Below are 11,596 nucleotides of genomic sequence, written 5' to 3'. Positions count from 1 at the left end.
TCCCCCCCCCCAGTGCCGTAGTTAACTCGGAACAGTCACTAAACGGAACTGTTATAAGTTGAGGACTACCTGTCATGATTTCCTTAACAACCGCCTCGCTTAGCAACAGAAACGTTGGACACGCTTATAAATCGAGGGCTATTTGTGTTTTCCCAATTCAGCTTCGGATCACAAAAATGGAGCCACTTATCCATGTTCGTATCTCTCACCCATGGTGGTTAATTTGTCGCAACATTAAAAAAAAATAAGCTGGTTTATGGCTAATCCCAGGCTTAACGGGGGTTAAACAGCCCAGCCTGAAATTATTCGATCCGGCGTCAACCCGAGAGATGGTTCTGCGTCTTCGGTGCGAATCTTATCCTTGGATTATGTCTCCCATCATCCTCAACGGGGAGCAACAGGGCTGACGGGGGATGATGGGGCATTGTAGTCCAGCAAAACCAGGATGTGGTAGCCGATGGGAGAACGGCTTCCGCCCCTCCGCTCAGTTTCCCGGGGCCCGAAAAGAACGCTCTTTGCCCGATTTCATGAATCACAACTTTATTTATGTACTTAAAAGCAATGCGCCACGCCCCAGCCTTAAAATCGGGTGCCACGAAGGTGAATTTTTCTCCTGTCCTCCCCCCCTCCAAGCTATGCAATTTTGCATAACTGATACCTCTTGATTTTACTTCCCCCCACAAACACACACATTTTTTTTCCCCCGAGAGTATAAAAAAGGGCCCTCTACCAATTGCTGTTTACATCTTGGTTTGATTCCTTGGCACCGCGTTGCTAATAACTGTAATTATCAGAGCTGGGAGACACAAAGGCGCGCGCCAGCGTGTCAAAACCTGCTTGGTGACGATGGTGCAGGGTTTCTCCTTAAATCTGCTTTTTTTCCCCCCCCCTCCTTCTTCTTTCCCGGCCCAGAAATGCTGCTTCGACAACTTTGCAGCCTTAAACCCAACCTCTTTTGAAAATAATAATTTTTTAATTGACTTGACCTCGATGAACCGCTTAGATGAAACGCGATGCGAATTCCTTTGGGGGCGAGACAGCGCTGGCTCTTCGGCTTTGAAACAGAGATGAGCACCGCCCCCTTGAGTCGGGAACGACTAGCACATATGTACGAGGGTTAGTCCTCGGCTTCGGACCTCAATTGAGCCCAATATGGAGGTTGCAAAGCGAGACATTTCTTCGGGGAGTTTTGCCCCGTTTTTACGACCTTCCTTGCAGCGGTTGTTTAGTGAATCACTGACGTTAAAGTTAGCAACACGGTAATGAAGTGAATCTCCATTAGCTTGGCTTCTCAGGTTGCAAAATTGGGAGATCGCTTCACCGTGGGACACTGCAACCGTCGTAAGTATGAATCCGTTGCCAAGAGCCTGAATTTTTCTCACGTGGTCATGGGGAGGCAGTCAATGGTTATAAATGTGAAAAAATCTCTCTCTCTCTCTCTCCCTTCCTCCTGTCTCTCTCTCTGTCTCTCTTTCTCCTCTGTCTCTGTCTGTCTGTCTCTCCTCTCCCTTTCTCCTGTCTCTCTCCTCTCTCTTTGTCTCTCTGTCTTTCTCCTGTCTCTCTCTATCTCTCTCTGTCTCCTCTCCCTCCTGTCTCTCTCCTGTCTCTCTTTCTCCTCTGTCTCTGTCCGTCTCTCTCCTCTCCCTTTCTCCTGTCTCTCCTCTGTCTCTCTGTCTCTTTCTCCTCTCTCTCTCTCTCTGTCTCCTCTCCCTCCTGTCTCTCTCCTCTGTCTCTCTTTCTCCTCTGTCTCTGTCCGTCTCTCTCCTCTCCCTTTCTCCTGTCTCTTTCTCCTGTCTCTCTGTCTCTCTCCTCTCCCTCCTGTCTCCCTCCTGTCTCTCTGTCTTTCTCCTCTGTCTGTCCCTTTCTCCTCTGTCTCTGTCTCTCTCTCCTTTCCCTTTCTCCTGTCTCTCTCCTCTCTCTGTCTTCTCTCTTTCTCCTCTCTCTCTCTCTCTCTCTCATTTTGCTTTTCCTAAAAGAAATTGGGCTTTTATTCATCTCAATGAAGGCACTGAGTTTTTACTTTTGAAAACGACATCTGCAAGGAGTATAAATCCTTCCCTTCCCCACCATCCAGTCAGAGCTGAAGAAGCTTCTTGGATGAGAAGCGAAAAGCCTTCAAAAGAAGAAACAAAAAATTCCAGTTGCCTGAATGATTGAAAACCTCTACAGACTTTTATTTAAACAAATCCCTCCTGTGGTTTTAACATCCAGTGTCCGTGTTGGCAAATCCTCTCGCCATGAGGACTAGTGACTTGACATTCTTAAACAGAAACAGAGATCCCAATTATATTTTTCGACTTTCCGCTCCCGGAGTATATTCTTAAAGAGGGTTACAAAAGCAACAGCGAAGGAGACCTTGACCCTGGGTGAAAAGGAAGAAGCAAACTAAACCAACAGCCAAAAAAAAAAAAGAAATATCTTTTTATTTGCAAAGGATAAAGACAGACCTGGCAGCTGGGAAATCCAAACAGCCCCATTTCCCAGCTGCTGACAAGGGGGAAAATATTTGCTTAGAAATAAGGGAGGAGGCCAGATTGCACAGCAGGAATGAAGGATGTGAGCCTGCAAGAGAGATAACCGTTAAAAAAAAAGATGATTATATTTGCAGAATTGTCAAAATAAAAGTTTGAAGGCCATCCTTCCTTTGCAGAAGAAAAATGCTGGGATTCGGAGGGAGGGGTAGTTGTGGTCATGTCCGACCACAAGCCAAGCTGGGAAGAAAATGTAGAACTGGGTCTGCAAAGCTTTACAACTAGAGTAGAAACGATGTATTTACCATATATTTCTTTGCTATTTCACGCGAGCTTTGCCTTGGCATTGTGGGAGGGAGGTGTTGTTAGTTGCAAAGTCGTGTCCAACCCATCGCAACCCCATGGACCACGTTTCCTCCAGGCCTTCCTGTCCTCACCCATCCTCTGGAGTCCATTGAAGCTCATGCCGGCTGCTTCGGTGACTCCATCCAGCCACTTCCTTCTCTGCCGTCCCCTTCTTCTTCTTTTGCCCTCCATCGTTCCCAGCATGAGGCTCTTCTCCAGGGAGTCCTTCTTCCTTCTCATCAGGTGGCCATCTTGAGTCTCCTCTTCAGGATCTGGCCTTCTAAAGAGCAGCCAGGGGGATCTCCTCTAGGACTGACCGGTTGGATGGCCTTGCAGTCCAAGGGACTCAATGCAGGAGTCTTCTCCAGCACCAGAGTTCAAAGGCCTCCATTCTTTGGCCCTCAGCCTTCCTTATGGTCCAACCTTCACAGCCATCCATTGCAACTGGGGAAACCACAGCCTTGACTAGACACCCTTTTGATTGGCAGGGTGAGGTCTCTGCTTTTAGGATGCTGTCTAGCTTTGCCATCGCTTTCCTCCCCAAGAGCAAGCCTCTTTTAATTCCTTGGCTGCCGTCCCCATCTGCGGTGATCTCGGAGCCCAGGAAAATAAAACGGGCCACTCCATTTCTTCCTAATCTATTTGCCAGGAATTGAGAGGGTCGGATGATGCCATGGTCTTAAGTTTTCTTCACATTGAGTTTCAAGCCAACTTTGGCACTGTTCTTCACTCACATCAAGAGGCTCTTTAGTTCCTCTTCACTGACACACACATACACACACACACCGGTGTCAATCCTGAGCTACAACATATTACCCTTCCTTAATATCAGATCTGGCTATTGCATGAACCTAGAATCAACCTTTTAAACAAACTAAAGGGGACATTTGGCTGATGATGCTTTTCCTAGCTAGTTAAGAGGACAAGCCAGCTTCTATTCTATTTTTACTTTGATCGCAAGGTGGATAGACCCAAACTGCCCCCAGAATGAAGATTTGCGCAAAGCCTGATTTCCTTGCTTTGGCCTTTGCCCATTTTGTGGGGGGGAAAAATTAATTCCCATAAAATACATTGAAGCAATGAGTGATTCCCATGTGATTGAAACCAGAGGTCCCTAACCTTCGGACCTCAAGGACCACTAAATTCCTAATTTTAAATCCCGCGGACCACTAATATGATCTGCCTAATGAGCGGCTGGGTGGGCGTGGCCAGGTGGTCATGTGACTGGGTGGGCGTGGCCAACTCAATGTCACTCACATGGAGGGGCACCTCACAAGTCTCTACTCTCCCCTCCTCTCCCAGCCCCTCAGCTGCCCGCCCACCCAGGCTCCTTAGGGCCCCAACAGGAGGCAATTCCTGGAGCGAAGCAGCCCCCAGGAGAAAGAGTTGGCAAAAGAGCTCAGTTCAAATCGGATCTGGCCGAGGAGGCTCAGCCGAAGCACCTCACTGAGGACTAGGAGCATAGGCTTTATCAAGCAGAGGGAAGACCTGCGGGAGTGCAAGGCCAGGTACCAACACCTGGAGGCTCAGCGGGCTGAGATGGTCAGCCAGTTCCAGGCCGTGATGCCGTCCCACTGGAACGAGGCCCTCCGGCTCTTCCCCACCAGCAGTGCTTCCCTCCAGCCTTTGCCCAAAGCCCCCCACCAGGAGGCTGAAGCAGACCCCAATGTGGGATTTCTGCCCCCCTCTGACCCTCACAAAAAGACCCTGAAGGGGGAGATTCTCTGCAGAAACCCAAGCGTTCATTGCACGTATCCGTCCCAGGGGCCGTAGTTTGAGGACCCCTGATTGAGTGCATTATAAAAAAATGCAAATCATTTTTCTGCAGACCACCAAAAATTTTCTCGAGGACCCCCAGTTGGGGGAACCGCTGATTTAAAACACAGTCTCTCTTCTTCCCCTCTGTTTGTGTGAAACAGGCGATTAGCAAGGAATTCAAATCTCAGCATTCAGCTTCCCAGCTCCCAAATTCAAAGAAATCACATCCAGCCCGAGTGAACTTCTCACAAGATTTTATGAACAAATAGTGAGGAGGGAGGAGGGAGGAAGGAAGGAAGGAAAGAAACACGTTGGAAATGATAAAGGGGACATTTGGCTGATGATGCTTTTCCTAGATGAGTTGGCTATTAGCGTGTGTTTTTTTTCAAGGCACTACCTAACTCCAGAATTGATTGACCGATTTCGCCGCTGGCCATGGGAATGAACTAGAAACGCAAGCTCGGGGGGAGGATTTCCACTGCAGGCTTCTTTTTGCTAGCCAAACATTCCCATGTATAACTGTTTTCTTTCTGGAGATAAATATTGAGCTGTGACTCGGTCAGCTGCAGATAACGTTGACGTTTGCATCTGGGGAAGAGAGAAAAGAAAGAAAAAGTTTTAGAAAAGTTACAATTTCCAGGATTTGCTTGATTTGATTTGATTTGATTATATTATATGCCGCCCTTTTCCCCAGGAGGGGACTCAGGGCGGCTCACAATTCAAATCAGGGAAGGGGGGGTACAGACAGAAAATGAAAGACGAAACATAAACAATACATAATTTAAAAACACACAACAGTCATACCATTCGAGACAGGGGCAACAGCTCTTTAGCCCAGGCCTGTCGGAACAGCCAGGTTTTAAGGGCTTTGCGGAAGGCCTGGAGGGTGGTGAGGGTTCGAATCTCCACGGGGAGTTCGTTCCAGAGGGTCGGAGCAGCCACAGAGAAGGCTCTCCTCCGGGTAAGTCGCCAGTCGGCACTGGCCGGCGGATGGAATTCGGAGGAGGCCTAATCTGTGGGATCTAATCGGTCTAGTGGAGGTGATTGGCAGCAGGCGGTCTCTCAAGTATAAAACTGCTATCGGCTTTTGGTGGGGGGGGACGACGACCTTAACCAGAGCCGAGGTGGCGCAGTGGTTAAAGGCAGCACTGCAGGCTACTTCAGCTGACTGCAGTTCTGCAGTTCGGGCTGTTCAAATCTCACCGGCTCAAGGTTGACTCAGCCTTCCATCCTTCCGAGGTGGGTAAAATGAGGACCCGGATTGTTGTTGGGGGCGATATGCTGACTCTGTAAACCGCTTAGAGAGGGCTGAAAGCCCTATGAAGCGGTATATAAGTCTAACTGCTATTGCTATTGCTATTAACAGCTGCAGTGATCACTTGATGGCGGCCGGAACGTTGGTAAAAGGGGGCCCAAAGCTTGCTGAGCAAAGCGTCTCGCTTAGCAACGTGAATTTCGGGCTCCATTGCCGTCGTAAGTCGAGGACTGCCTCTGTTACTCACCTTTGGGCTGCCGGTTGCCGGCCAACAACAGATAGTGCTGTGCTTTGTCATAGTTCCCCAGGTGGTAGAATGCCACACCCGCTCGGTACAGGGCCCTTGACGTTGTCGGCTTGCCTCTCTAGGACTTTGAGACTGTAGTCCTTCACCCGCTCGTAATTCCAGGAGGCATCTGAAGGAGGCAAGCTGGAGAGAGGGGCAGGTATAAAGACACACGTGTGTGGTTTCCAGGGACACCACAACAACAACAACAAAAGGGGAGGGGGGAAGAAATTGCTTAACAACGGCCACAAAAAGTTATAAAATTGGACCTGACTCTTGCCTTACGACCATCACAGCCTGCACCTCTGACTGGCAGTGACGAATCCGGTCGCAATCGAGGCCTACATACAAAAATACATACACACCGGTAGAGGCAGATGTAGGGTTTCCTGCTTGGGCAGGGGGTTGGACTAGATGACCTGCAAGGTCCCTTCCAACTCTATTCTGATTGATTGATTGATTGATTGAAACGATACAGGGTTGAGCAGGGGGCTGGACTAGAAGACCTCCAAGGTCCCTTCCAACTCTATTCTGATTGATTGATTGATTTAAATGATACAGGGTCTCCTGCTTGAGCAGGGGGCTGGACTAGAAGACCTCCAAGGTCCCTTCCAACTCTATTCTGATTGATTGATTGATTGAAACGATACAGGGTTTCCTGCTTGAGCAGGGGGCTGGACTAGAAGACCTCCAAGGTCCCTTCCAACTCTATTCTGATTGAAATGATCTCCTGATTGAGCAGGGGCTGGACTAGAAGACCTCCAAGGTCCCTTCCAGCTCTATTCTGATTGATTGATTGAAATGATCTAGGGTCTCCTGCTTGAGCAGGGGGCTGGACTAGAAGACCTCCAAGGTCCCTTCCAACTCTATTCTGATTGATTGATTGATTGAAACGATACAGGGTCTCCTGCTTGAGCAGGGGGCTGGACTAGAAGACCTCCAAGGTCCCTTCCAACTCTGTTCATCTGTTAAAAGATCTATCACTCAAAAGAGCGATAAGGTAGTTTACTAGGGATGCCCCTGGTTCAGCATTGACCTGGGGCATTGTGGGAAATCAGCCTAGCCATTTGATTCCTGTTACAGGTAGTCCTCGACTTACGACGTTGTTCGCTTACTGACTGAAGTAACGACGGCATTGGGGAAAAAATGCATTTTTTCACACTTCAGCATCCCCGTGCCCGTCACGTGATCAAAATTCAGACGCCAGGCAACGAACTCCCATTTACGACCGTCGTCAGCAGTCCCCTTTGGCGACCTTCTGACAACGGGGCAGCCCGATCCGCTTAACGACCGCGTGACTCACTTAACACCTACAGGGATTCGAACTTTGCAACGAGTTGTCAAGGAAGCTCGTTCAAACAAGGCAAACCTCACGTCGCCCAACGTCTCACTTAGCAAGAGTGTCCGTTGTGGTCGTGGCATTCGAGGACTGACCTCTATCGCAGGCAGGTACATTAGTGACAAGAGGAAAAATAAAAAGATCAGAAAAAAATGAATTACCGGCAAGATTATTGTGACAGTCGCACTGGATGGTGTGGAGTTGATTCTCTTGTTCTGCTGTCACGGCTGGCTTGTCAGCCATGAATTCCTGCAGGGGGGAAGGCATGTTGGGGTCCAGGCCCTTAATTTGCAGTAAGGCCCAGTGGTAACGGCTCACGGCATCCCTAAAGCGGCCTTCTTTGTAGCAACGGTTCCCTTCCTCCTTAAAAATGAGAGCCTGTTGCAGCCGGTGCTCGGGGATAGCTTGGGGAGGAACCTGGCCGTCGCAGGAGAGAAGAAAATTGCCATCAAATAGAGTCCTCCACTTACGACAGTCCAATTAGTGACCGTTCAAAAGAACGTCACGGCCAAAGACCATTTCCCCACCCCACGGTTCACGGAATCAACGTTTAGGCGTGCGGAAACTGAGTCCTATTTAACTACAGTGTCCTGGGGGGGGGGGGGGAATCTCCTTTTGGTGAGCTTTCCAATCAGCCAAGTCCATTGCAAAAGGCAGCTGGGGTTAGAACAGCGTGGGAGGAGACTTAGCAAACATCTGTCTGTTATGAAACATCTGCCAGACTCAGTTCTTTGGGAAGGCCTGGGTCAATGAGATATAAGTCCCCAAATCCAGTTGTAACCATCTGGCTGGCTAGGCATAATAGGACAAGATGGGCATTGACAGAAACCCCACCCCTCAATTTCAAAAGGGCGGCTTGGAACAGCTGACAATCCTGCAGGGAGGCATTTAACAGATCCACATCTGCCTCTTCCCAGGCTCTAAACATCTGGCTGGCTGTGCAACCAACCAGAACAATAATTGTGAACACGCATTTAATATCATGGGCATTGACCAAATCGCCACCCTGCCAATTGCAAAAGGCAGCTGGGCTTGGAACAGCTGCCCTCCTGCCCAACCAGACCTTTAATAGACATGAAGCAACATCTGGCTCTCCCAAGTCTTTGGGAAGGGCTCCACAGGTGGCCAGACGTGCAAACTCCAGCCAAACATCTGGCTGACTGTGCAACCCGCCGTAATAATAATAATAATAATGATTATTTTGGATGATACGGTTCGATCTTCCCATTGCAACGAGAGCACGCAAAGGCAAGCCTCCCAATGCAACTTCGGGATGCATTATTTTTTTGGGGGGGGGGGGTTGCAAATTGCAAACTTGCAAATTGCAACTTGCAAATTTGCAAATTGCAAACTTGCAAATTTGCAAGGAGACACACACTCACTCCTTTCCCCCCCCTCCCCATGTTTAATCCCTGGGAGAAATGCAAGGAAAGGGAGGAAAGGGAAGCCCGCTCTTCCCCCCCCCCCACTTCCCGGGGCTGCTTGCACGGAGTACCTTCGCCGACGCCATGCGGGGGCCCGGGATAAGAACGGGCTCCCGCCAACCGGCCATGCAAAGCGTGCTGCCGCTGCTGCTGCTGCTCCTTGCTTTCCAGGGTCTGCCACGCCCCCTTCGGGACCGGAAGCCGAGTGGCCGGCGGTGGGACGGGAAAAAAAAAAACTACCAAATGGACGGCGCGGGTTGTGACCCCGCTGAACCCCAGCTGAGGGGTTGGAGTTGAGAGTTGGGGGGGGGGGCGGTTTCCTTGTTAGGGGCAAAACTTCTCACTGCTTTTTTTTTTCAGCTTTGGCTGAAAGCCCTGGTTTGTAAACTAGGACGTTATTAACCCATAGGAATAGGGTTACTTATCCTTTTATCTCTCTTATAAGTTCAACCCTTCTGTTGGTTGCATACTTGGAGTATTGTTATTCTGCTGCTGTTTTCTCCATTTGCATTGCACATTGAAAGCTGCACTGGTGGCCAATTCCTCGCCTATCTAATCAACCTGGGACAAATAAAGCTATTCTATTCTGTTCTATATATACTATTCTATTCTACAGTATTTATTATTCTATTTTCTATTCTATTCCTTTATTCTATTCTACTCTGCATTCTATTCTATTTTCTACATTCTGTACTATGTATTTTCTATATTCTATATATCCAATCCATCCTTTCCCTCTATTCTAATTCTCTATTCTGTTCTATTCTGTATTCTATTCTATTTTCTATTCTATTCACTATTCTATTTTCTACATTCTGTACTATGTATTTTCTATATCTATATATCCTATCCTATCCTTTCCCTCTATCCTATTCTAATTCTCTATTCTGTTCTATTCTATTCTGCATTCTATTCTATTCACTTCTATTTTCTACATTCTATACTATATTGTATTCTATATCCTATCCTATCCTATATACTATTCAATCTTCTACATTCTATACTATATTGTATTCTATTTTATATCTATTCTATTTTCCTATTCTGTTCTATTCTATATACTATTGTGTTTTCTACATTCTATACTATATTGTATTCTCTATTCTATTCTATTCTATAATTCTATTCTATTCTGTATTCCTATTCTGTTCTGTTCTATATACTATTCCATCTTCTATTTTCTAAATTCTATACTAAATTGTATTCTATTTTATATTTTGTTATACTGTGTTTTATATTCTATATACTATTCTATTTTTACATTCTATATACTATATTGTATTCTATATTGTATTCTATATTTCTATTCTGTATTCCTGTTCTGTTCTATGTACTATTCCATTTTCTACATTCTAAATTCTATACTAAATTGTATTCTATTTTATATTTGTTATACTCTGTTTTATATTTCTATATACTATTCTATTTTTACATTCTATATTATATTGTATTCTATATTGTATTCTATATTTCTATTCTATTCTGTATTCCTGTTCTGTTCTATATACTATTCCATCTTCTACTTTCTAAATTCTATACTAAATTGTATTCTATTTTATATTTTGTTATACTCTGTTTTATATTCTATATACTATTCTATTTTTTACATTCTATACTATATTGTATTCTATATTCTATTTTATAGTTCTATTCTATTCTACTCTATTCAATTCTATTCTATTCTAATTCCATCCCATCCCATTATTCTATTCTATTCTTTTTTCCTTTCCTATCCTAGACTATATTTAATTTTTTCCCAATTTTTAAACCTACTGGACAATTTTGGGGTACCCATCATGGGGCATAGGTGAAGTAGGGATTTTTTTGGTTCCTTTTTCAAGTCCATGATACTCAATAACATTTCTGGAAAAGGAGTATAGATGCATCTAGAAGCAAAATCATCAATGACGTCCGGATCACACTCCCTTGTCTCCTCCCCACTGATCCAAGGCTCAGGGCCAGCCTCTCTGCACCCTACTCGGAGTCGGAACCCTGTCCAGGGTCCTCCACAACCTCCAGAGCCAACTCATAGGGTCCCTCGCTGTCGGAGTCTGGTGGCAGCTCCAACGGCTCCTGCTGGGCCACAGCACTAATCAAAGTAGCTGTTAAAATGGTATCATATATTTATTAAATTTACATGACTTATATACTGCTTCATAGGCTTTCAGCCCTCTCTAAGTGGTTTACAGAGTCAGCATATCACCCCCACGGTCTGGGTCCTCATTTCACCCACCTCGGAAGGATGGAAGGCTGAGTCAACCTTGAGCCGGTGAGATTTGAACCGCTAAACTGCAGATAACAGTCAGCTGAAGTGGCCTGCAGTACTGCACCCTAACCACTGCGGCCACCTCGGGATCAGATGCTTCTAGATGTTGGGTGAAGAAGAAAAAGAGCAGAGATGCTGAAAGTCCCTGGTTTTATGCCCTCTCTGTCTTTTGAGTCCCAAGCTTGGTTGAGCTGTTGCTGGGTGATAATGCAACGAAAGGGCTTTGGGATTCCTATTACTTCTCTCCCTAAAGTAGGTAGACCTTTGTTATGTAGAATAGATGGCTCAGGCCTTATGGTCCATTGACAAAGGAAAGGAAGCTGCAGGGAGCTGTCTTGTCCTTAAAACATGTTTCTCCTTTTCTCATCCGGGGAAATATAATATTCTGCCTTTTTTAATATTTCCTAAAATATTTCATTTTCCGAGGAGAGGGGTGAGTTCTAACCTCTTAC

General features: G+C 46.4%; 1 protein-coding gene across 1 annotated transcript; it reads right to left on the bottom strand.

The window, feature by feature from the left end:
- Nucleotides 1-4,811: 4,811 nt before the first annotated feature.
- Nucleotides 4,812-9,078, bottom strand: TTC9C (tetratricopeptide repeat domain 9C). Its single transcript, XM_032234075.1, is given in 8 exon segments — nt 4,812-5,101; nt 5,104-5,151; nt 5,154-5,162; nt 6,077-6,170; nt 6,172-6,236; nt 6,239-6,259; nt 7,616-7,871; nt 8,950-9,078. Coding segments are annotated over 8 exon segments (582 nt in total). The 5' UTR covers nt 9,007-9,078; the 3' UTR covers nt 4,812-5,069.
- Between the last annotated feature and the right edge of the window lie 2,518 nt (nt 9,079-11,596).

Source organism: Thamnophis elegans, chromosome 17, assembly GCF_009769535.1.
Source record: "Thamnophis elegans isolate rThaEle1 chromosome 17, rThaEle1.pri, whole genome shotgun sequence".
NCBI classification, from domain to species: Eukaryota; Metazoa; Chordata; class Lepidosauria; order Squamata; family Colubridae; genus Thamnophis; species Thamnophis elegans.
Note: the sequence above shows the minus strand (reverse complement) of the source record. Positions and strands in the feature narration are given on the sequence as shown.